We start from the raw sequence: 26556 nt of genomic DNA, 5'->3' as shown, positions 1-26556 counted from the left end.
GTTTTTCACCCTCCAGCAGCAACAGGAGGGTTAAGCCCACAAGCGTGCTTATAAACTCGGGCACCCGCTCCTGCGGGTGAAGCAGCTTTCCCAGCTCAGCGGGGGGACATTCGGCGACACCCAGTGACAAATAACCTCCCTGGACTGTCCCAACACGACAGGTCTCACGCTGCTGTGTGTGTCCCCCCCCCCCCCAAGCCGACACCTCTCGCCCCGCCGGCCGCCTGCCGCGGAGGAGGCGAGCCGAAGGGCACGTCGCCATCCCTCCCCGGGGGACCCCCGCCACGCTCAGCCCCCCCGGCCGACGCGCGTGCCCGGCTGCCCCCGCCGCTCGCAGTGCCCCTACGCGCTCCCTGCGCTGCTCCCCTCCCTCCGGCCCAGTGTCCACCTCCACCACGCTATCAATGTCGGGTGTTTCACCGTTTTTGCCCCACTTTAAAATTCCTCATGGCTCAGTTTCCCATGAATTTACGTTTGTTTTTTTGGTTTTTTTGTTTTTTTTTTTTTTTTTAAAAAACAAAACAAAACAAAACAAAAAAAACCCCCAACCCAAACAACCCACTCTAAGCTCTTCTACTGATACCATCTGTCTGGGTCAACAAATTCCAGAAGTTTGCTACCTGCTCTGTAAGAAACTCACTCCATCTTTTAAGCCCATTCCCTTCTAAGTGCCCCTCTGGGGGGCTAGTTCTGACCATTTGGTCACTAGCAGGTCGGCATGCACCATCATCACAGCTTAGCAGATTTTATAACACAGAAACACAAATAAATTTAGGCTGGAAGGGACCTCTAGAGGACATCTGCCGCAACCTCCAGCTCACAGCAGGGCTGACCCTCCCTCTCACCTCAGCCTTTCCCTCCCCAAACCAAGGCCTCCAAACCTCTGCGGTCTCACCTGGCAGGCTGCTGCTCCGTCCCATTTATCATTAGTGCCCTTCTCTAACTCCACTACGTCTTTCTGGAGGCAAGAAGGTGCCTGCAGGACTCAAGGCACCAGCACAGCAACACTCTAGAGCTGCAAAATAAAGGCAGTTCCCTTAAGTGCTGGCATTTGGTTTGTGCCCACCAGCTTCTCTTTATAGAAAACTTGACTAAAAAAATTATATTGGGAGTTTAGAAGTCAACCAACAGAAGCGTTTTGCCCCTCTTCAAACCTTCTTGACACAGCAGCACTGCTGGTGGGTCACCTGGCCCTGAGCCCCTCCAGCTGATGAGGAACCACCTCCTCCAGTGCAGCCCAACACTTGCAAAGGGTGGGAGAAAAGCCCTGGAAGTCAAGATCTTGAGATCTGCTTGAAAAGCCGAGGGCTGACCGGCGGATGGGAGCCTGTCAGGATACTTCTTCAGTGTTGCCGACCTGCAAATTTGGCCGTGACTTCCTGCTGTCACACACAAGATTCCAGAGAGTCACGGGGCACAGCTACACGGGTCAGACGATGGGGTTACTAGTGCTTTTTCTCCTTAATTGCAGTTAATGATGCCCAGCCACCCACGACTGAGCCTGGGTCCCATGCCACTGTCATCAGCAAAACACGGGTGACCTGACACGAGGTACAGCCCTGCAGAATAGCTCTTTGCCCATCCACGATCGTGAGCTAAGCAATAATGTGTGACTGACGATTTCAAGAGGGAGGCTACAGCACCATGGTGGGATTGGACAGGCTAGACTCCTACCACCAGAAAAACCCACGCTGCAATTTTTAAATGGAAAAAAAAAACAAGTCCAAGGAATGAGAGAAACACAAGGAGAGGACTCCCTCCCCAAAACAGGGGCACCAGGGAGGGTCTCACCGCACGGGATGCCACAGGAGCCATCCGGCGGGTGGGCTGGCCTCTGGGCAAGTAACCAGCAGGGTGGTTTGGCAACTCGGAGGCTACCACGGAGGGGGGTTGCACAGATGAGCCACAAGAAGACCCCCCAGGCCCGGGGCGGTGGTCCCTGACGCTGCAGACTGGCCTAGGTGCCAGCGCTGAAAAAAAAAAAAAAAAAGACACAGCACTCGTAAACAGGGTGTTTTAATGGGCAGAACATTTTCTTGGTAAACAGCGACCGCCTTCATGCACAGAGACCTTGGGCTGGAGGCGACACTCGCCCCGCCTGAGGCACAGGGGTGGCTCAAGGAGCAGCGCGCCCCAATCCCGCTGCAGCCCTTGGCTGCAAAGTTAAATGACCGATTTCAAAAAATACGTGGCTTGACCTGCTGCTTTTTGCTAGGTATGGGTGGCCTGGTGCACTGCTGTCTAAGCCCTGTCAGAACTAGGAGGATTCCCTCCTCCAAGTGGTGCAACCTGTTCCCAGTTAGCAGAGCACCCCCGGAGTTCTGCAGAATAAGAGAGGAATTAACACAGGCAAGGCTTAACTCATCAATACCCTCGAGGCCTCAACCCATGAGGCATTAGCTACTCGGTTTTGTCCTCAGAACGTGAAAGATTCTGAACGTTTTGTCCACAGAATGTGAAAAGTTTTCTAGATCTGGCTGTCTCATGGGAAGCACTGGTGGCTGGAGAGCAGACCCTGGGCTGGTACCAGCTGAGACCACCGAAGCCTGGAAAACGAGGCAGGCTCTCTTTTTTTGGTATGAATGCAAATTCTGTCCTAAGCTACATTTGTGCAAACAGTCACACCCCTTCAGTCTGGGCAACGGTCAGCAATTCCATTTACATATGAGGTAAATCATTACAGCATCTGCACAAGGCCAATATTCAATAATCTTTCCGACTGCATCTATGAAGTCACTTAGTTGGTTGCAAAGGCTTCCAGAGTGAACAGTTTTTCTGCTACTTTATAGTGATCTAACCCTTGTCACTGAAGAGTGCTGAAAAATATTGTGCTTCTGAAAAAAAAAAATAAAAAACAACCCAGCAGATTTCAGCAGAGACCCTTGGCAGCTTGCGCTTCACTCACAGATTGGCAGAGGCAAAATCTAGATGATTTAATAGTACCCTTTTGATGTCAGGTTAAAGGAGGTAAATTCATTGATTAAAGTTCACAGATGGAAAGACTAAATCACCAGTATTCGGTTAAAAAACAAACAAAAAAAAAGTGCATCACCCTATATGAAAAAACATCCTGAGAGGATCAGGCTGTCTCCTTCCATCCATCCATCCCAAACCAGCTAGAGGTCACTACACACCAAGCTTACGAGCTTTGCATTCACCTTCAAGCAGCACTCTGGCTCTTCTCAGGCGTTTTGACTGACTTCACTTCCAAAGTAAGGAAGTTAGAAAGTTTAACAACTATCCCACATTCAGGATTTTTTAAAAAACTAATTGCTAATTTGGCTTCATGAAAATAAAAAAGTCCTCAATCCAAGCACAAGTCAGTGCAGCTCGGCTGTAGAAGAAGAGATACCTACTTTGCTCGTACAGAGGCAGATCAGCCAGAAAATAAGGCCGTGACTGTCCAGCACAGGCTCCATCAGTGCAACAGTACGCAACGCCGGCCACCTCCACTTCACGCGGCTGCACACGCAAAACAAGAAGTCACCTAGGCCTAAGGACTTATTTTCAGCACATGTCAGAGGAGCACAGGACATACTTGTGGTGAAGTCGTGGTGTCCAAAGCAGCCAGACTTGATCTTTGGAGGCAGGAGTGGAGTCCTCCGGCTGGGCACACTCGCCCTCACCCACAGTCTGTCATTTTGTTTGTCATCAGCAACACGTGCGTATTATGGCAGAAGGAAAGATAATGGGGAGGGAGGAGAAAAAATAAAAATACCTGAACAAAACCAAAGGCCACCTAACCCAGTGCAATATCTCACATTATGGCCAAGGTCTCTCCTCCAGCCGTTACCTCTGTCGTTTTTGGTAGCCTCAATTCTGTCGGAGACGCGCCGGGAGCAGACAGATCCCGCACAGAGACACATGGCACAGCGCACCCTCAGACGCGACGCACAGGTGACAAACAAAAAGGGAAGGAGAGAAGGGCAGACGTGACGGAAGAATGAGATGGCTCTTCTCCTGGCGGGGGTGCTCGTGGCCGCAGGCTCTTCCAGTGCCCTACTGTCCACTGGGAGAGAGGGTGTGGGGGCTTTGGCAAGATGATGGTTACATAAAGAAGAAGCTACAGAAAAAGAGAAAAACAGAAAAGAAAAGACACGGAGGTTCAGAATTGAAATGAAAAAGTGAGAGAGAAAAAAGAAAAAAGAAAAAAAAAAAAAGGAGGAACAACATTTTAAAGGAAGACCTGAATGGAAGAGTGCACTGAGGAGGCGCCATGCAAGCCAAATACACTAGAGAGGCCTGGACCTCTTCAAGACACCGACTGGTTTGGAGAACAAGCTCACAACCACCACAAGAAGCGACTGACAAACACCAGCACAAACCTAGAGAGGCATCTCAAAGGCACAAAACAACCTGTCGGGAAACCCGTTATTTCCTCAGCCCCCTCTTGTCGCACCGTTACAAGATGGCAACAGCGGAACAAAGTCTCAAAGGCCACGTGAAGACCAAAGCGTTTGGGTAAAAATATATTTCCTCTCCCCACTTCAAGTGTTGGCACTATTTGTATATGTAACCTAAAGCATGTACAAGAAATAACTGAGCTTATGCTATAAGGTTATTCAATTTGTAATTCAAAAACTGAAATATTTTTAACATCAAATAAAGTGACAATATCTAACAGATGCATACATATAATTTGCATTAACACTGTATGTAGGTTACACAATTATTTAGTTACAAACATGGGTTATTTTCAAATAGCAAGGTAATAAAGTTCTACATCTATAGTTTAAGGCAATCAGGATATTAAAAATGTATACAAATACAATATTTCTACCGCTGTTCACAGCTTTATTTTCTGTTAATTAAAAAAACCCTTCATAATATTTGTACAGTTCCATGCTGATACACGCTGATGAGAGCATCACGGACATCGTATACTGCAAATGCAACCAGGGTCCTCGGAGAAGAGACAAATACACACTCTTGTAACATCTTAGAAGGGCAAACGGTAACTGGATTCAAATGGACATATCCGATATGATCACACACAAAAAGACATTTCCATTCTCACTTGGACATTTTAGGAGAAGCAGAATGAGAGCTACCCGGAGAAACACTGGTCATGTTAAATAAAGACGTGGATAAAGAGAGACACAGAGATATGCATCTCCTTGACGGGACTTCAAGCCGTCCAAGGGGCGCAGAGGGTTTGACCCGAGTTGCAGTTCTCAGGCAGCAGAGGAGCCGGGGGTGGGTGCCAGTCACTGCTCCCCCCTCCCCGGCAGCACCCCGCGCCGCAGGAGATGCAAGGCGATGCATTTAACGGCCACAGGCTCCCCGGGCTCCTCCCCTCTTACTGCCCTCCCGGAAGGCGAGTGGGCGACCCCAGCGAGGTTTGGGGGGAGCGAACCCTTAGTCACCTCCGCCTTTTCGGCTGGCTGCCAGACACACGCGTGCCCACCTCTACAGAGCACCCGCCGCCCCTCTCAGCGACCTCCCTCTGGTTCGTTTTCCCACTCCTGGGGCTCATCCCAGGCCCCGGGCACACCCTCAACCCAGAAAACACACCTTTACGCGTGCCTTCCTGCTCCTTTACATTATTCTACGGCTGGCACGCCGCCCCAGGACCTGGCAGCCCGTTACCATCGCTGCCCAGTGCACGTCCGAGGCTGCAGAGCCGCTCCAGCAAGGTGTCGTGCTCCCTACGGCCTCTCGGCAACCTCTCGGCAAAAGCAGGTTATTGCAGAAAGTTTTCAAGTCGCTTTAACCGTGCCACTCGTAAGTAAGCGGACTTAAAGAACTCCCCAGAAACACACACCTGGTTTCATGTCAGTAGTGAGGCAGAAATGGTGAGTCCCTTACTACTGTACTTACATGCAAAGGTGGAAGCGCATCCAACTAGATTTGAGTGTATCATTTACTCCATGCAGAGTCAGGGGCTACTGTGAAAAAAGGCGTAAGTAAAGAAAAGAAATAAGTGCAGCAGCAACAGGCTAAACATGGCCCAGGGGGGTCAAGGAGAAAAAAAGTCATTAACATCTCCTTCGGCAAAAAAACAACCAGTACCTTTAGCTTTTGCAAGTTTACCGTTTATTCCTGGTTTCTCTACAAAACAGCTGGCTTTTTGCTGGAGAAAGAAACTCAACCAAAAATACATTGATGCACTTGGTCACAGCTTTCTGTTAAAAAAAAAAAAAAAAATTCTTTTAAAATATATATAGCTAGACTCAGCTGATTTCCCCTGCCAAGCATCCCTTGAAAGGGCTGTTAAATGAAGCAGGAAAAATAAATGTTAAAATTTTTTCTACTTGGCACAATATGCTGGTAATTAAAAAGAGGACATGTACAGAGACAGCTGAAACAAAGCATACCGCCATGAGCATTCAGTGATGTGCATATGATGCGACTGTAAAAAAAACCTCATGCCAAGAACCAAATTTCTTCCTTGATAAGTCAAAATTTTAAAGCCGGGATTGCCAGAAGCCACCAGAACCATAGTTTCATTTTTCCAAACAACCCCATAGCAAACCTATGTAACTTGACAGAAAGTGCATCATGGTTGATAAAACCAGGAGGTGTGATTAAAAAAAAAAAACAAAACAAAAACAACAAAACAAACCAGAACAAAACAAAATAAAAACAACAAAACAACTGAAGAAAAAAACAGAAAAGGCTCAACTACTTTATTTCCAACTTCTTTATCTCCAATCAATTTTTGCTGTCTGTCCAAGACATCATATTTAGATATCTTCTTCCCAAAGCCATGTTTAAGCAGCAAGGGTTAAAAAGCAAGACAACCCAAAAGCTAACCCCCAGACACACTTCCCAATCCAATACTTCAGAAAAGATGATAATTCTGCCTTTTTTTTTTTTTTTTTTTTTTCCCTCCCCCCCCCGAGAGAGGAAAGAAATTCTATGCTGGAAACAAGCAAAGAACTGCAGTGCATGAGACTTAGGTGGAAAGAGTTATTTTAAGAATGCTTTAAAGAAAGAAACAGACCACTTAGCTAGGAGCAGCGGAAACGCTGGCTGAACATCAGCAGAAGAGAAAGAAATGCAGAAGTTGGAAGGTAAGCATGGCTCGCCACTTCTTGGGAAGGAAGAGAAGACTCTATCCAAAAAGCGATGGCATAGAAAATGCACGTTAAACAGACCCATTTCCACCCCGCACTGGCCACAGAGCGGGGCCTGGCTTGCACTAAATCTCCTTTGCATGCTCGAGGGATGTCTAGATGGGACGTTGCCCGTGGTGCCGGAGGGCTGGGGAGGAGGAAGCACGGGGAATGTGTGCCCGGGCACCCTCTCTCCCTTCACATGAAATTCGGGATCCCGCAGCTCTGAAGTCTGTGCTTAAGTGTGTGCAGGAATCCTCCCGGAGGCTACGTCCTCCCCCCCTGCCCAGGCATTTGATGCCAAAAGGGCTGCTAAGTCTTGCTAAGATTGTGCACATTGGAAACCGGGTACTATTTTAAGTGAGGTTTCAAAGGTTACGGTCAGGCAAGTAATACATGGAAAGCAGTAACCAGCCATGGTCCTTCTCCCAGGCACCTGCAGCGGCCGCTCAGCTCCCACCGCAGTGTTCAGCAGGTAGCTACTACACTGAGCTGGAAGGGTGGCTGTAAAAATAGGCCAGCACATGACAATAAATCCAAGCCAACTAGTACAATCAAGTCAGACAACAAAACCAGGGACTAATAAACACAAGTATCATGCAAGTGTAATGGCATGCAAGGTGAGTTAAACTTTTGTTATCTATACACACATACCCCCCTCCCTCTCCCCCAGCAGCGGGACTGGGGCTGCTCTAATGCATTAACTACTGAAGGAACGTGGGTCAAGACTAAACCCCGGGGTCTGGCCACGCCGGGGACTGGGCTGTGACCCTCGTAGAGCAGGAATTCCCCGAGGCTGGTTTCTGCAGAACCAAGGAGCCCTTCAGCACAGGGCTACGGCTACCAGCCCTCCGAGAGCTGGGTAGGCCAGCAGCACCGAGGACCTGATCCAGTCAACAATGCTCACCCGGGCTGCTGACATCCAGCCCGGACTCTCAGTTCAAATTTGGGGCCAGGAATGATTTACTGCTGCTGGTTTTGATGAGAAAAATACATGGTATAGTTTCCTTGCCCCTCCACCCACCCCTGAACTTCCAGTTGCATACAGTCCTGTACCCAATCCTTCCTCCTCCTTGTTCCCACTATGTTATTAGATGAGTTAATAGTTATTCATGTTAAAAAAAATGGGAAAAAAAAAAAAAAAAAAAAAAGAAAAAAGAAAGAAAACAGATGGCAGAGACACATTACTGCAAAAGCAGGTGAATGCAGGAACATCCTTGGCTTGACAGGCTTTATGTGAAGCTTGCACTGCAAGTTAAAAAAAGAACAAAAAACAAAAAAGTTAGCAATAATTGAACTCAAAATGGAAAAAAAAAAAAAAAAAACAAAACCAAAAAAACCAAGACAAAATCAAGGAAAGCTTGGAGAGCCAACACCAGCAACCAGCTCTGGTGGGTGGGCATGCAGATGGATTATGGAATTATAAAGGAATCAAACCTCAGGGCTGGGCTCTACTCCAGCCTATGACAAGCAAAAGCAAAAAGAAAAACTGAGGGGGCAGAAGTACTGAACATCCAACCGCATAAGTTAGTCAAGGTTACACTCTGTAACCACAGAGCGGTTGGTGTCTTTAAGCTTCATTTTTGGGGGATGTGCGTGGCTGGGGGGGGATGGCTGCAGGTGTCCAGTTTGGGTTACTTCACACGGGCGCTCCTGCAGAAGGCTGCGTGCTCAGCCTTGACCCAAACTCGGGTCCTCTCAGCCCTGGGCACCCCCCATGTCTCCCAGCACTTCAGCACATCAGCTTTCAGACCCAAGTCAGACCCTTCGGACGGCAACAAACCCTTCTTGTTACAGGGTGGTGGGCCGGGACCTGAAATGGGTGTTACGGCTCAGGACATGGCTGCGTGTTAGAGCTCAGGGACTGCTTTGGGACTAAGCACGGCCCATGGTGGCCAGACCAGTCACACCAGACTGGAAACTACTATATTGAAAGGAAACGGGGAAAAAAAAAAAAAAAGGTTTTCATCTGGTTTTCAGAAGTAGCTTGAAATAAACAGAAACAGAGCCCAAACAGATGGCCCCGGCTCCTGGGGGGGGGGGGGGGGGGTTGAGGATGAGCTAGTAACACAACAGCATGTGTTGAGGCATGCATGTGGCCATCTACCAAACAACAGGCAAGCACCAGGCGGCCATTTGCTGCTCCTATTTGGTTTTGCCAAGTCCACTGCCAGGAACCATCTCCAGATTGTTCAGGTTTGAAGCACAGTCCCATCCTGAAATTATGGCGGGGGGCTTGATAAGTATGCTCAGCCCCACATTCAGGGAAGTACTTGAGCACGTGTCTATTCTACAGTCACACAAGTGTCTGAGGTACACAGATGAGCTGTCCCGAAAACAGCACATTTCTGTCATCAGGCCAGAGCTGCAACAATTTTAGATGAAAAAAAAAAGCATAAACTACAGGAATCTGAGAAATGTATTACAAAAAAAATGTATAAAAAGACAAGTTGTTCCTATGGGAATAGTCTGGAAATCAAAGGGCCAAGTTCTCCCTCATGGAGTTTGGCCAGCAGCAGATTTCACCCCAAGCCTTCCCTCCAGCTTGCACAGCACAGCAGAAAGTCTCTGTTGTCCAAGTTGGAGAAATCTGATCCCACCTTGAGAAAAAAGCATTGCCATGAATTCATTTCTGGGGAGGCTACAAGGATCGTGCATGGCAAGGATTTCCTCTGGCAACTGCACAAGAACCACCATGTCAGCACAGAGAAAGGTTGAAAGCCTTACCTACACAAACTGCAGCTTTTCGTTAGCGTGCAAGGAGAAACTTAAAGCCTTTAGAAAAACCAAGGTGTGCTACCAGGCAGAAGCATCCGCATTTCCCTTTAAAGCCTCCGTTAGTAATTCAGACACTAAAGAACATTTGAAGCGGTTACAGCACCTGGTGTGGAGCAACACTGACAGGACACACTAAAACACGTGCACGTTCCTCATGACAGGATTTCTGTGAATGCATCAGCAAAGCAGAAACTGGGTTTGTCACAGTGGCTAGAAACATCCATGTATCACACCCACAACATTGTGCATGTGCCAGCCAACTTCATAGAAGCAAGTAGTAGCTAAGACTGACTAACAAAAGTTACAAAACTCCCCAGACCGTTACGTACTGCACTGGTCTCATATCTAAGAGGTGAAAAAACTGACTGCAGAGTTCTGAAAAATATTAAGCTACCAACTCTGTTTAAAAGGTAAGAAAAAAGGGTCTTCACAGATTTTCTCGTCTTTTTTGGCAACAGGTCACCATGTCTGAATTCTCACATGAGAGAAGACCGGTGTTTCAGCCCGTCCTGCTGACGGGCGTCGTCGCAGAGCGGTATTGCGGTGTGCTTGGAGGTTAGCTGCCCACACGTCCCGTTTCTACAGCTCAGCACGACACTGATCGGTCTGCAATGATTCCTTTACCCAAGCAGAGCATGCAGCACACAAGCACTCCAGGCATTTCAGCGGGTGCCGAAGGCCAGGTTCTCAGTTAGCATAAAGCAGCACAGCTCCATAGGAGCTACATCAATTTACATCAGCTGAGGAACTGGCCCTGTGCTCTCCCCACCTTCCCCGGGGAAGCCAGGGGCAGAAGCAACAAATGACGGGCACGGAACCAGCAGTAGAGACTGGGGACATGCAGTGAGCGTCAGCGTAACTTCCCGAAGTGTGAAAAGGTACGAGTATCTACGCCGTACGACAGAACCTCAGAGGCTCACACTGTAAGGCAGCTCAGGCCTGGCTTAACTTCACAGGTTAGCAAGGGAGACAGGTGTCTATACCGCATCCCTACTAGCATTTTGGTTCTTTCAGCAGTGATGGCTTAGCGTGCATCGAGTAGGTTACCCCGTCAGAGCCTAAGGATTGCACCCCTTCGCTGTCAGCTATTAAGAGACGCGTGGAACTGTCGGTGGGGGGGGCTAAAGCAGCGCTTTCCAGTGAGATTTGCTGCATTACCATCTTTACAGCTTTCCCAACTAGTTATCAGCTAGCGCCGTTACCACAGATGATCCAGAAGGGCCTTGCACGGGTATCCCCTTACTAGGTGCGGAAAGAGCGAATGGGAATTACGGCAGGAGGCCTCAAAGCAGCCTCCGTTACAGCAACCTGCCTTGCTGCGCTACACAAACAAGCCGCACGCCGTCTACTTCACCTCCGCAAGGTTTGTCTGGCTTCACTGCACGTATCACATCTAAGTGGCCCTTGCGTTTTGTTTTTTAAAACACGGTGAAGTAGCCAGGATCATGTAATAAATAGGGGTCTCTTGCACTAACAGCAAGCTAAGAGTAGCCACCTCCACGTGCAGGCTGCGAGAAGGAGGTTACGTCAATTTGGATCGATCCGGAGCTCAGGGTTTTCAGCAGAGCTCAGCAGTGACTTAAGTCTGAGCCCAAGTCAACGGCAATGCTCCTCCAGCTTCCACAGAAGCAGAGCTAGGTCCAAACTGAGCACACCTGAAAGTCCCACCTCTAAACACTGGCCATGGGACAGACTCTGTCCACAGATACACTTAGTGCCTATTTAGTTGCTGGAATCTCAGACTACTGGAGGGTATAGGATTATACTCCTAGCATACAAATATAAAATAGTAGAAAACAGTGCCATTATCTTTACTAAAAGCTATGGGTTTCTTAGCTTATTATGTCAACTCGATACAACCACAAATGCCATCTACCTGCAATCATGGTACCATAGTAATTTTTTTTTTTTTTTTCAAAAAAAACAACAAAACAAAACAAAACCAAAACAAAACTTCTTGTCTGCAAAGCAAGCTTCCAAGTATTCACTTTTGGCAGTAGCATTTCCCATGTAAAAATAGCATGGTGGTTTTAGTTTCTCATCTACTCCTACTTAGAACTGCAACCTTGAGAAATGGGAATGGGAGACTACTCTTGGATGAAGGAAAGGACGGGTAGAGACTCCCTTAATAATTTTGGCTCAGGCAGATAAATCTGAGTCCAGAACATCACAGAGCTGTTCCAGAAGATGCCAGACAGATCACAGGTCAAACCTCTACCGTCCAGCTGCTCTCCCATACCAGTCAGACTTCAACATAAAATTAGATGGTACTCTTCTGGAGAAAAATTCAGATCATGTCCCTGGCCCACCCTTTAGAAAAAAATATTTTATTTGATCAGGCTGATAAAAGCCCAGTTTCCAGTCTGGTAATTGGGAAAAGCAAATACAGGCATGCAGCAAGAAAGAAAAAACAACCTCCCAAACTGTAATAAACCCTACAAAGGATGTGGGTGACATCCGCTTACTTTTTCTTGTCCTTGTCTTTCTTGGTTTGTTGAGAACCTGCCTGCTGAGCCTGTGACTGTAATAGCTGAGCCGCTGCCTTCTTCTTTTGAAAGTTGTTCAGCTCTTCCTCAAGTTCCTTCTTTTTGTCTTCCACTTTTTTCTTCTCTTCTTGGTGAGTCCTCTTTAGATGGTCAAACTTTTCGTGAAGCTGCCAGGACAGAGACAGTGAGAATTGGACGGGAAGAGGAGAACGTTTCACCCCAATTACTGGTAGCGATGCCCGACGCGGTTCCGCTGGCACCGAGGCCTCGCTGCATTAATAATGAGTCACTGGCCTGCCCCAAGCATGCCTGAGTCTGTGAGAAAAGCTCAGCAATTAACACACCCTGGCACACACAGATGGCGGGAGTTTAAGCTGCTGTAGGAACATGACAGGTCTCTGGACGCTTCCAAACCCCCATGTTCCATCCCTCAACTGCTTTGTACCTAGCAGACTCTCCCATGCAAAGCAAGAAAACGTGGCCATTCGGGGCGATCTGCTTCTCTGGGGCTCTTCTCTGGACCTCTGTAGAAGCACACACTCCTCCGTGAGGCCCAGCTCCCTCCCCCAGCAGGACATCTGCATTTTCTCTGTCCCACAGTAATCAGCGCTGACCCACGCACCCTGAGCAAGGGGCTGGTAGGGCAGCTCTCTAAGAGCTCTGTCACTCCCTCTACAACTATCCTGAGAGGGACTCGCTGCCCTCTGAGAAGTCCTCATCTACTTACTGAAGGTCTCCAGTAAGGTGTGACTGCTGTACCACACCTGAAAACCCACTGCAAATCAACATGTAAACTTACTCTCTCCTTCGGAGGAGACGGAAGAGGTGGGAGAGCAGAGAGGACTCCCACAGCACAGCAAGGCTGGCACTTCTGCGGGCTACGTAGCCGCAGCTACTGTCACACTGCAGCACCTCCCACACGCTCCATGGTATATATCCTCCCCCAGCCACCCAAAATCAGGGAATACCCCTGGCTCCATTTTACAGGCACAGGAAAGTGGCAGAGGACTTGTGTGATGAGGTCGCACCACAAGTCTGTGGCAGGACTGGGAAACTAGTTCACAGCTGCTTCTTGAGACTGTTTATGCACAGTAAGCACCTTCGCAGGACAGATGTTGGAATCTGGATGCTCACCTTCCCAAGGCTCTCTTGGAAAAGCCCCAGCCTAAACCCTCACAACATAGTCTTCGAGTTACAATATACTCACATCTTTCTCTGCTTCCTTCAGCTCTGCTTCCTTCTCCTTCACCCGCATGACAAACATCTGCCTCATTTCATCCTCCTTCTTCTGAAGCTCACCCAGAAATTCGTTCCTCTTTGCTTCGTAAGTCTCTTGGAGACTGTTAAAAACACAGAAAAAACAGTCAGCGCTGCATTTCAAGCACAGCCATGGGTTTCCAGCCTTTGGTGACCTTACCACATTGTCTTGTCACAAAACATTGCCCGAGGTCCCTCACCACAACAGAGGCATCATCACCTCCACCAAAACCAGTCCCAGCTTGCTAGGTGGCAGCAGTGGCAGACAAACTGTCTAGAGAAAAAACCTAAGCACACTGTTCAGGACCCTGTAAGTCACTTAGCGGGCAGGATTACTGTCCTCAAAAAATAAACAGCCGCTACATCAGCATCTACAGCAATCCCTGATGCCAACACGGCTTGTGATCGCCTTGAGTCGCACCTTCTCCCACTGTTGGTCCCGAATCTCTTCATTTGGAGCACAAGGTGTGTGGAACAGACACGGGCACATCAGCGTGCAAAATCCAGCTTTATGTCATTCATTAAGCATAACACTGTCACACAGCAAACCTAGTTTCCACTACTCTCTGCTAACAGATTCAGATCAGGGGCTTATTTAGGATCAAGCCACCTCGGGAGACTTCTCTTTTTCCTTTAGCTGTCAAGGGAGGCGAAGCCTTTGCAAACAAGCAGCAGCATTCCTCCCCCAAATAACCACATTGCTGGATTCCTTCATTCCTTTATTCCCCCTCTACTTCTTGGCATTCCTTTATTTCCCCAGTACTGAGATACCGCAGCAAAGATTTGGGACACAAAATATGTTGTCCATGCACCTCTGAGATTTTCAGATCCTCTTAGGAACTCTGGATGCCAAATTCCTCTTCATTTTATTCCTTAAATGGATTTAGAAATTTCAGCCATAATGATAGTGTGGGAATGATAACTATTTCCCCCAAGATGCTTTTTGGAAAATGCATTTTTTTTTCAACAAAAAACTCCACTGATATCACACAGATACATTGCATCCATGCGCCTACAGAACCCTTTAACCACTGAGCTAGTGGAACATCTTAATCCCATCAAAGCCAAGCTTTTGCCTTTCTTGGCATGTGGTGGAGGTTTTGGTGGCTTTTCTGTTTTGTTTTGTTGTTTTTGTTGTTGCTGTTAAGCTTGTTTGGTTTTATTTTTGTTTTGGTTTTTTAATTATTTGGGGGGGGATGTTGGGAGAGTGTTTAACTGGGGAACAAAACTTACAAAACTTGACAGATAAATGCAACTCTTGCATTTAATGCTGCTAATCGATGGGCACTTCAGTTGCTTCATAAAATATTTCACAGAAAGGATGCCCAGAGCTGTTCTTGCACTGCACTGGCCACGCTGCAGGAATCACACGATTCCAGCTGACCATGCCAGCTTCCCACACATAGAAGCAAAAAAGCTGAGTCTACAAATGACAAAAATCTTTTCATGGGAAAACAGGGCAAAAGGCATCTTTGGATTCTTGACTAGATCAAGGACCAGACCACTCACAGCAGATACACATCAGGAGATGTGAAACAAAACCTCCCTAAAATTCAGCCTTGGATTTAATCCTCTGACTGTGGACAGTGAAACTTAGGGTCATAAAACCTTCTGAAAGATCTGGCTAGAGCCTAGGAAAACCCTGAGGGCAGATCAGCCTTCACTGCTCAAGGAGCAAAAATTGAATCTGCAATTAATGACACACTATACTAGGGAGCAGCAAAGCCTTACGGACCAAAACTGAAAACTCTGCACACTGCTAATCGTGTCCTGTACTGCAAACAATTTCTTGCAAAGCTCATTTCCAAAAACACAATGCTGGGAGACAGGCAAGCAGGAGAAGGCTGGCAGGAGCAAGGGTGGCAGGGGCTTGCTGTTAAATTGTACCAGATTCAAAGCTAATCCCAGCCTCAAGCTTAAAGATTTACCACTAACCTAAAACCAGAAAGCTTAATTCTCTACTGAAGTGACTCCGACCTCCAGAGAAGCAAAGTTCTCAGAGAAACTGGCCCAGCAACTCCAGGCTGCATATGAGAAAAACCACTTAGAGCCCTAAGGAATAACAGTCCAAACCGACTGGGATCCCTGCAGCTTCTCACAGACAAAGATGACAAAGGAATTTGCTTTTTAAGTATACAAACTTATGAACCTAGATTACAAGAGTAACTCTCTTTCCCAACACACACCCACACACCGACTGATGCCCTTGCAAATAAAATAATGTAAAAAAAAAGTATTTTGAGAAAATTAACCAGAGCAGCAGAGAAACCAGCCCACAGATGCAGGGCAGCAGAAGGGTCTTCGTACAGAGGACCCCATTTCACGGGGCAGATGCCTCACAGGGGCACTGGTGCTCCCTCCTCACCTCCTGCAGCTTGGACAAGCGGTGGGGGCTCTTTGTCAGCAAGGTGGGTCTCACAACCACCGCCAGCCTCCCTTTTTCACACCTCGTGCAAGCGCCTACACAGCACCAATGGTTTGCTGGGGTCTTTTGCCCTGCTCACCCCGGGATTTAGAAAAGGCTCCCTGCTCCTGGCCGAAGAGCGGTGGTCCCTGCGGCTCCCAGGGCCCAGACCCGGGGGAAAGGCATGCTTTTGATCCCTGGCCTCAGAAGGAAAAACAGAAAGAACCAAACCTACTGTTTTCCTCATTTCAGACATACATCAGCCTCAGCCAAACAGCTTGGGATCATGGGTTTTGTTTGTTTATTGGAGGGAGGAGGCACCCAGAGTGAACTGTTCTGAACTAGCACATACCAGATGGAGAAATTCTGTACGTTTTCATTTCCTTTCTACTTATAGCTTGGTCTAAAGAGGCCTCGTGTACAGGAAGCAATGGAAATTCCTCAGATTCCTCATAGGGAAGGGCTGAGCCCATCTTAAGCCATTGCTCTCCAGAAAGGAAATCCAATAAAGCTTCACACTCGGGCTTAGTAACAGAACTGGGCTCGACTGATTCCAGCAGAGTTTCTGTGCTGCAAAAGAAACACAGCTACATAAACTCAGCAAGTCACAAATAAAACCCCGAACCGATGCAAACGCCATGGTGTAGCGCAGACCTTGCTCAGCTCACCACAGAGTGCTGTTTTCCCAAAACATGAACCCAAGGCTCCCACTCTGGTTTCTGCTCTGGAGCCCACCCGGCTTTCCCCTGTTGAGTATGAGAGGTGAACCACGTCCGTGGCGATCTGCACAAGCCAGCTGCCCGGCTGCCGTCTCGGGGACTGGCCCACTAATTCTTGACACACGTGTGTTACGGGGGTAAATCCACCCTGGTACACACTTAATTCTGACTAACTTCCCTTGGGGCAGAGAGGAGCGTGGGATGCTGCTAAGGCAGCGGGTGCATTTATTGGGGAAAAGCTGGGGAGGAATGGGAAACAGGAAATGAAAGGAGAACAAACACACTCCCTCCCAAATTCCCACACAGCTGTTGTCCCTGGTTAATGACTTGGGCTTCAGACCAACAAAGCTGCCAGAGCGTAAACTCTGTCTTTAGTAAAAAGCCAAACTTCAAGCATCAGATCACGGCACCCTCTTCACAGTGCACCTTGGACCAGCTGTGAAAAGCTCTTCGGGGGGTCAACAACAACATTTATCTCAGGATCTCCCCTGTGGTAACCAGTTATACCTCAACACGCGAGTTGCCTTCACCTTCAGCACGGACACAGCCGCCCTTCTCAAGCCCAGTGACTGTACACTGCCCTGACTTGTAGTCGAGCAAGCTGGCTGCAACACACAGGCCGGTCTGCAGTGGGGGAAAGGGGGAAGCTGACCATCTCAAACCCTGCCCCACTCCAAGGGCAAAAAGTGTCAGGAGGAATTCCTGAAGTGATTTAATGAACTTGCTATTCAGATTCACTCAAGTCTCCACAAAGCTCATAATACTGCAGTAGGCAAGATGAGCGTAAGCTTCACTTAAGACTAGACAGTTCGCAGGTTTTAGGAAAGCAACAGCAAGGCTGGAGAAACAAAAAAATTTTTAAAAACAAACTTCCCAACCCCAAAATGAGATTCTCCCAGCTTGAAACAATAAGTCAACAAAGCCAGACATCAGTTAGCTGTTCCAAATCAGACATGCTTACAAGCCTTAATTACCTAATACCACCAACTCTCTCACTGCATCTTACAAAAACATGCCCCCTTCCATGACACTGAGGACACAAAGAAGCCAGGAAACAGTAGCAGTCCTCACGGCAGGCTCTGCGTTTACAGCAGCCTCTCGCCCACGTAGAGCAACGGACAGTTTGAAGAGTCCCGTGAGGAACTGCCCTCCACACTGAGGGACAGGAGGAGCATTTAGAAACCAATCCTTTCGACATTTGCTAGCACTGGCTGACAGATGACAGGTAGGAGATAGACTGAAAAGCACACACCTGAGAGCAGGGGCCAGCACACACCTGAGAGCAGGGGCCAGCACACACCTGAGAGCAGGGGCCAGCAGCTTCTGTTTCATGGCAGTGCAAGAGATACTGAGAGCAAGGTGCAAAGAAAACTGATACAACTTAAGCTACAGGGTGCAGACAGATCTGCAGACACGTGCTTCTTCCTCCTATGCTTCCCAGGTTGATCTGAAGTGGGTCATATTCTGCCCGCGAAACACATCACCTACAAGCACTCCATGACATTTTGCAGGCTCCAGAAAGCCTGTAACAGCCCTGCTGCAGGGTTGCAGACATTTTCAAAATGTTAAGGCAAGAATGGGCTTTCTCAGCCACCCAAGCTTCTCCTGTGCTGCTCTTGTACAAATCCTAGGCCTTGAGGGCAAGACTGCATTGCAGGAGGTTTTCCTCCCCAGCCACACTTTAGATCTCAGCTGCTCTAAGTGATCGTGGCCATTCTCTTCCTGGTTCTTGCACATATCAGCAACCCCAAAACCTCTGATCTCTCTGGCTGTACGAGGCCTGAGTTATGCTTTCCCACCTGAACGGCTTGCTGTCTGGATCTGTGTCCTTGAATCCCATCTCTTCAAGTTTGCATCGCCTGTACAGCTCATAGTGTCGGGTGTGCGTCTGCTCTCTCAAGTCCTCCATGTTCACTCGGATCAGCATCTCCCGCAGCTTCACAAAGTCACAGTGATTTTCATTTTCAACTGCAAAAAAGACAGGCCGTCCAGAGAGAGCATTAAACCCAGGATCCAGGCCCCGGTTTAGCAAGCCTGAGAGCTCTTCAGGTACGCAAGCACAACTTTGAGCCAGCCTGCACCAAAATGCCTTGCTGAACTGGGGGTGAAACCATCCCACGCCAACCCATGGGCACCAGTTCAAGGCCTTTGAGTGGATTTGCAAGATCTCCGTGCTGCCCATCTGTCACAGAGCTCCCGTCTCCCCATGCATTTCTGCACCAGCAAGGTGATGATCCTTCTGAACATACGATTTCACTTCCCACTCACATCCACTCTAAATCCAAGTCACCAACCATGGCCCAGGTGGGCAGCAAAATCTCAGTTTGTGGCAGCGGTGAAAAGAAGGGTTATGAGGAGACCCCCACCAGGGATGCTGTACCACCTCCACACCTGCTAGCTTTACAAAAGTGCCTTAAACCACTGCTTCTAGGCACTGAAGGGAGGCAGCACACAGAGCATAACGTGGCTTCCCATAACAACTTTTATCCAGAGCAGGGTCTGTGGTGCCACAGGCAGCCCGTGGGCGAGGAAGCTGTTCAGCTTGCGAAGGGCCTGCGTCCAGAGGGCTGCATGCTTCAGTGCAGGCAAACAGTTTGGGTATGCTGAAAGACAAGGGGTGGAAAATTCTCTCTTTAGGATGCAGTGGCAAGCAGCAGGCGCCTCTGCTGCTAACGGAAAACTCTGCAGCATGCCTCCGGGGACACAGGCAAGCGCTCCAGCTGCTCCCCTTCAGCCCAGAGCAGCTGTCTCTGCAAAGGGGCAGCTCGGGGCCAGATATTCAAAGTCTCTCTGGCACTCAACTAAATCTCTTCCACTACCTGGTCCTAGTTTCCTGGGAACAGCAAGAACCCAGCAGGATACGTGTCAAGTCCAAGACTTGCCAAATATACCAACTTCTTTCCTAATTGTGAGTTATTCCCAGTATTATCTTCTGGTGTACACAGCTGGAAACAGTAAATCTGAAGCTGCTCCAGGATCAGCTTCCATTACTGAGAAAAACTCAGTCGGTTTTGCTGAATTGCCCTGCGAATGTTACCCTGCAGCTTGCTGGGCTGCTCTCCAAGTGGATACACAGCCGAAGCCGCGAGCAGACCACCACCAGCTCAACCCTGTACTTCTCAGTGCTGGCTGGGAAAGCAAGAACCAGCCCTACCTCTGGCAGCTTCGGTACAGCCTGAGTTGCAACCACAGCCCTAAGCCAAACTCTGCTCCTCTGCAGGAAGGAACTCTTGGTTGACTTTAGGGGGGGCTGCATACTTAAGCCGTAGGTCCTGTTGTGGTATCCTAAACCGTGGACAGGCCAAGCAGGCAGGGTTGAGTTAATTCCGCTCCCACTTTGAGTTGAGAGGACAGAGCACCTGCCAACCGCCCTGGAAAATCCCCCAGCTATGCGCTTGCACTCAGACCCATCTGAAAGGTCCAAACCGAACCGCTCTGCTGCCCAAGCCCCCCGCATTGCTCACGCGTTTTTTTGCTGGCAGAAAAGCGTAAGGAACAGAAAATGGCAAGTTTTCATTTTTCAAGCTTGTTATTTAACATCTCCTAGTAATGTTACCCTGCTCCTTCCCAAAGCCAACGGCTAGGTTGATGTCACCACCCTGCTGCCAAACCCCCTCCATGTCTAGCTCTAGGTTGCAGAGCCCTGATTTTAAGAAGCCTTAGAGCTGTGATCTTGCTTTCTCAAGACAGATTTTGATAAGGACCACCCAGAGAGCAGTGTATCTTTCATCAGAAGGAGACAGGATGACAAGGCCTTATTTGTGCTTTCGGTAACATACCCTGCACAACACCCCAGGGGTACTGCCTGGCCTTTGCCATCTTATTGCCGATCTTCACTTCTTCAGTGCTGCCAACTACAGCAAAAGGAAGGTGGACCTACAAAAGGAAAGGGACAACGAGGTTAGGGATTTCCTTTGTTGCCTTGCCAGGGATTGTTTCTGAAGCAAGCTGTTTACTGTGGCAGCTGTGCTACATTTAAGTTGCTTAAACGTCTTTCCAATCCATCTGGTGTTTTAGAAAGAGCAACAGGACAATCTGGATGAGAAACCCACTAGGACTTAAAAGCCCAAAATTGTTATGTCCTAAAAATACAAGAGATGTACATATTTTTTAGGTTATCACAAAGCACAACTGTTTGAAGCACAGAAGAAGTCTTACCAACTGGAATCGAATTCGAACACTTCGGAAAAATAGTCGTCAGTGAATAAAAGAAAATAAAGTACGTCCTCCAAAGGAAGGTAGGCTCAAAATTCAGGGGGTTTCTGCTGCTAGAAATAACTCCTAATGCTTCCTCATAAGAAGGGCAAAGCTGTGAGCAAGGGGAAGAGCGGAGATGGCCCGGCCCTGGGCCGAGACGTCCGAGACACCGAGCCCTGCTACGTCCCAGTCTCCCCGCAGGTGTGTTGGCAACAGTCAGGGATCGACTCCCCGCAGCCTGGGTGCTGCCAGGAGGGAGCTGGCCTCTGCCGCCGGCCCAGCCCCGCGGTGCCCACCCTGCCTTACGAGCACCCCGAAGGGCTGGGTGCAAGCGCCGGGAGCAGGTGCTGCACTGGCCAGGCCGTGGTCACGGGCTGGGCGGGAGGGGAAGCGGCCAAGCGGCGGCCGAGATGTGATTAACTGGCAGAGGAGTTTCCCGGCAGCCGGGCTGCACCAGAGGAAGCCAAACACACACACTGCCCTCTGGCAGAGACACGTCCCTTCTCTGGGTCAGCTTCTCCCTGCGGAGAACACAACACAGACAGGGGAAAAGAGGCAACACAGAGGTTTGGAGAGGGTCCGATACCTGGCTAGATGTGACAACTGCCCACCTACAAGGAGCTGTGCAGGGAAACACACAAAAGCCTGCAAGTTGCAAGGAAATAGCTTAATCTCGATGCCTCCGTTCCCTGTAAAAAAGGCGGGTAACTCAGCCCTGTCCTTGCATTTGCTATCGAGTGCACTTGCTTTGGGGTTGGCACATCCTCTTGGGTGTTAGTCACCCTGCTAAGGCCACCCAGAAGCCCTGTCAGCATGGCTGTGATGCACGTCACTGCCAGAAACCCTGAGCTCAGGTTCTTCCCCTTGCGCTCCAAGTCAGGCCCTTGGGAAACGGTTGCTTCCCTCTATAAAACCCACTGAAAGGTTTTGTCTACCCCAGCCCTGTTTGCCCTCAAATCCCACTCCTATCACTAAAGGAAAAGGAAAGGAGGTGAGAACCAGAGCCCTCACCCCTGAACGCCACCAGCCCTATGGAGAGCTGGGACATCACTGAGGACAACCCTGTTCTCACCGGAAAGCGAAACAAAGGCAGAAGTGAATCACCCCCCACTGAGCAGCAAGTGGTCGTCTGGGACAGGAAAGCCAAAGCCCAGCCCTTTGCTCTGACCGCATTGGGGCCCTGCCTCCCTTCCTCTTCCTTTCCCGAGATGGGAATAGTGCAATAGGGGAAGGATATGAAAAAAAAAATGCTCAGAGGAAAATCATTTGTCAGACAATGAAGTGTATCAGGCCAAGCAGCCCATGTGTGACAGGTATCTCCAGCTCCAAAAGCCTTCTGGCCAACCTGGTATCCGTGCTTCGACTGCACTTTTAAAGCTAAAAGAAACACAGTACAATGTGCCCTCCCATTAAGGATGGGCCCATGCAAACCAAAGCAAGGAAAAACACACACACTCCCCCCCCAACCCCCCCCCCCAAAAAAAACATACACTCATCGTGGCATTTATCTCAGCCACTGTCTCTTCATCCGTTGGGAACTGGTAGATCTGGACGCCGTTGCTGACCAGCTCGCTCATGATTTTACTCTTGAACTTGTGCAGCTCATTTTTTGCAATGGTGTCAGCCTTGGCAATGATGGGGATGATGTTCACCTGCAAGACAGAGACAGCACCTCCACAATGCAGGACTGCGCACGTTGTGTCACTGGGAGAGGGTGGAGAGCAGCACACATCCTGCGGCAACGGCCCTAAAAATGCCACCAGCCACCGCCCCCGCAGCGGAAAACCATCCCCGGAGCTGCTGCTGCCAGCACCACTGCCTTAGACAGGATTTTCAGGCAGCAGCAATGATGGCCTTAAAAAGAAGTCAAATGCAATCTGGCAACGTGCTACTTCCTGTCCTGTTGTATTCCCCTCCTCGTCTGAATTGGCTGGACAGGAAACGCTTTCATAAATTATTATAAGCTGCTCAAAAAAAAAAAAAAAAAAAAAAAAAAGAAATTACCACCTAGGCATGGGGTGGGGCTGGCAGTAACACTGGCACCGGCACACGCCCACGTGCTCCCCGCACTGCTGATCTATCCCTGCACAGCTCTAAGACATTCATCCAAAGGAACCCCGCAATGGGGTTAGTGCAGAAATGGGAGTTACTGGCTCTCCTCCCTGGGCAGGCTGTCTGCAGCACTGGCAGCAGGGTGGCAAACAGCAACACCATCTAGGAGCCAAGGGGAGATCGCACCGCACCCGCGGTACAGCTGAACGGATCCGATGCACAGCGAGCATTGCGCAAGCGTCCCCTTTGCTGGGAGAGGGCAAGAAGGCATTAGGAGGAATCATCCTGCTTTCTTTCCCCTTCTACTCCCGCCAGATGGGCCATTTCTGCTTTTGATCTTGCAGGACTTGCTTTTCCTCACAACAGCAGTCTGAAATCGTAAGGAGGAAGATGCTGATATTGACCTATATGAAGGGATTTTAACTACAGTACTTGAAAATCCTCTTACGTTACATCGGTTAATTCTGTTCAGAGGATGGCCTGGAGTTATTAAATCCTCCTTTGCCGAAAGACAGAATATGAATGCCAATTAGCTCACTTGGGATAAACCTCTATAACCCTCTTTTAAGTCGAACAGAGCAGGGATCCTCCTCCATCACAGCATAAAACCCAATTGATAGGTCGCTGTAGGAAATAAAGAATCATTGTCATCATTTATCTTCTCCAGAATCAGGGTCCAATGAGCCAAAGGTGCAAGGCAGACCAACTTAAGTTGCTTAATCATGACGTAAAGCAGCACAGAGAAAGCTCAGTTTAAATACTCAGGTTTTACATTTGTACCTTGATTATGTTCCCTAAAAGAAACGAGATGAAATCTTCTTGCAAGTATCTAGTAAAATACCATGCTTTAAACCAAGCTTGGTTCCCATTCTTGCTAGTCAGGAGGGTAACTGAAAAAAGCACATGTGGAGTAAGGTATTTATTCAGATTCTTCTCGTTTATCAGATCGTGGTTAGAATAACACTACATTTGCCATAGAAGATCAAATCACTGTTTGTGTCCAGCTGGATGTGCTCAGAGCATGCAGACACAGCATTTTGATTTGTTTTTCATTGATTAATAAGATGACCTGAAGTGTTTTAGATGTACTTCTCATCTCATATACTTACCAAATCAGGTTTTGTACGAGAACCTAATTAACCTGTTAGACAAAGTGAAACAGAGATGGCAACCAGGTCTTTGAGTGCTAGAACTAGCAGAGCTCGACGTCAAGCTCTCGTTTTTACTTATGCATTTAAGGAAGAAAACACACTTTTCTCTCTTTTTCAACAGCCAACTGATCTTTCAGTTGCGAACAAACCTGTCAGCAAACTTGGCTGAGTCAACCCACAGCAAAGCAAAAAGAACGGTGGTCTCCTAATGCATCCTCATCAAGTTTCCTGCTCTCAGACTGCTACCTTCATAGCACAGCTGGGGAGCAAGCCGCCAAGTTTCCTAACCCAAGCTGGGACTGGAAGAGGGTCGGAGCCCAAACTCTTAATAAATTCCTGCAGCATATGAACCAGTGAATGGTGGCCAATTCTAGCAGCTAGCTCAAGGTGAAGTTTTCACACGGCGTCTGTGTGATTCCTCACTGCTAAAAACAGTGGCAAGATCATAAAACCACTAGGTAGGGCCATGCAAGGGTCGTAACATGAGCAGCAAGTACCTTACTGTCGAGCTTCTTCATGGTGACCAAGTCTAGGGACTTCAACGAGTGTCCAGTTGGTGCAATGAAATACAGGCAGGCATGAATTCTGGTGTCGTGGTAATTAAACAGGGACCGTTTGATCTTCAGCTCCTCTTGTAGGTAGGCTTCAAACTGCGCATCGATATATTCTACTATGGGCTTGTAGCTGAAGAGGGAAAACACGGCACAAAGAAAACCAGAGCATTCACTGCTGGGACAACACACATCACTGATCCACACTCGGGAAGCTTCATGGGTGCTCTGTATATTACAGGACAAGCACTGCTCTTAGCACCCTCCTCACTCAACCCACGGGCCCTCCTGAGCAAGTGTGTTTCTGCTCGGTTCACAGGGAGAATACTATGGCCATATTAGCAAGATAAAGTGTCAGAGACCCCGGACTTTAGGTTCATGGAAACCACACAAGGCTGCTACCCTGAAAAAAAAACAATATATTTTGCAGTCTCTCCAATTAAAGTCTGAGCTGCTACTCTGTCAATGTCTGAGGATCATCCAATATAAGAAAATTTAAACTTGAAACCACCACCTACCCTAGCTTGTCCAAAATCTTGTTCGTGATCTTAAAAGAAGGGAAATTCACACGGCACTAAAAGGAACTTTTCAGAAACTGAAGCCTGTAAGCAAAGGTCAGGAGGCAACTGCACTGTTCATCTACTTTGAGGGGACCATTTTGCTGGAGAAGAAAAAGCTGCTGCAGTGTAACATGTCTTGATCTGACTAACTGATCGTGCTTCTGGAAAGCAAACTCTTCTGTTTGTTCCTCCCTCCACCACGGGCAGCCTCAGGACCTCCAGCCCAAGGAATTTTCTGAATGAGGGCACTGAGACAACACTGCCACTGCCTTGAGCGCTAGATTCACAGCAGCGTTAATGCCTGCCCTCAAAAGCAGTTGTGAGGAGGAACTAGACCATCGGGAGTTTTCAGGTCCTCCAGAAACACCCTTCTGACAGGCAGCCAGCAAGGCTCTGGTCTGGCCCCTCTGCTCCAGGTGCCAGTGCAGCTGCTTGAGCAGTTGCTCAAAACCCTCGGTGAAGCAGAGCAGACTTGTACTTGATTTACCAAGCAAGAGCTAGAGCAAAAGACAGCCAGTGCTGTGTGAGGGCTGTCAATAGCAGGGACCCATAAGATGGTACCGAGCAGAGCTTGTTAATTTGCAGGCACAGAGCAAGTCATGAATATGACTAGGTGGGTTTATAACGTGACTGCTGCTCTGGTTTCTTCGCTTTTGCAAGTTCTGTCTCTGACCATGAGATGCCAAAAATCTCCCACAGAGGCGTGTTGCAAAGAAAGCACTGTGGCCTTACACTGGGAGATTATAGTGAAGAAAGCACTGTAAAAAAGCAGAGCAAAAAAAAGACTGGGGGGGACTCAAGCGAGGAGCACAGAGAAAATCCCACCCACTGCAGCCATCTGTGTCGGCACACAGCAGGAGGACAAAAGCTGTCCCTAAACCCTGTGTCCCCGTGACCACCTCTCTCTCCAACTGCCCGAGAGAGAAGTTGGAGGGGCTTCACCACCGACACCGCCAGCTCCTCCTGTCTGCCCAACGAAGCAAATGTAAAAATTGACCCAGCAGCAACGAGCTGCAGAGCATCCCCGCTCCGAGCACCTGCTCCTCCTCCGAGCAGCTTCTGCTCTCGCCCAGGAGCATATGGCAGTGCCCAACGTGCAGAGCTCGCCCTCCGGCCACCACGCACCCCTCGCCGCTTTGGCTCTGCAGCTTTCACCAGGAGCAGGAGCCCCAAAGCCGGGGCAACAATTGCCTTTCGGTGTCAGGTTAAGCAGCAAGGAAGCGTTACAGAAATCAAGCATTGTAAAACCTTTTTCTAAAATCTGCAGTTTTCCTTATGGAACGGGAAGCGGGATCTGCTCAATCTCCATGCTAATGGGGATTCTGGAGGAAAGTCTGATGTTA

The 26556-nt window shown here is 48.7% G+C and overlaps 1 protein-coding gene across 5 annotated transcripts in view; it reads right to left on the bottom strand.

The window, feature by feature from the left end:
* Nucleotides 1-26556, bottom strand: part of SEPTIN11 (septin 11) — a 65812-nt gene that overhangs the window by 4785 nt on the left and 34471 nt on the right. The window contains exons 4-11 of one of the 5 annotated variants that reach the window (XM_042796902.1): nt 24600-24786; nt 22390-22551; nt 20482-20578; nt 18502-18670; nt 13530-13662; nt 12302-12489; nt 9940-10002; nt 4778-8306 (exon numbers count right to left, since the gene is read on the bottom strand). In XM_042796902.1, the coding sequence (XP_042652836.1) occupies nt 9969-10002; nt 12302-12489; nt 13530-13662; nt 18502-18670; nt 20482-20578; nt 22390-22551; nt 24600-24786 (970 nt within the window). In that variant the 3' untranslated portion in view covers nt 4778-8306; nt 9940-9968. Of the gene's footprint in view, nt 1-2003; nt 4064-4777; nt 8307-9939; nt 10003-12301; nt 12490-13529; nt 13663-18501; nt 18671-20481; nt 20579-22389; nt 22552-24599; nt 24787-26556 lie in introns of those variants that run through there. The other 4 variants (XM_042796904.1, XM_042796903.1, XM_042796905.1 and 1 more) reach the window with 4 other exon arrangements.

The sequence above is a fragment of the Tyto alba genome, unplaced genomic scaffold, assembly GCF_018691265.1.
Source record: "Tyto alba isolate M040663 unplaced genomic scaffold, T.alba_DEE_v4.0 Super-Scaffold_23, whole genome shotgun sequence".
Classification (NCBI taxonomy): domain Eukaryota; kingdom Metazoa; phylum Chordata; class Aves; order Strigiformes; family Tytonidae; genus Tyto; species Tyto alba.
This window is presented reverse-complemented; position numbering and strand designations above follow the sequence as displayed.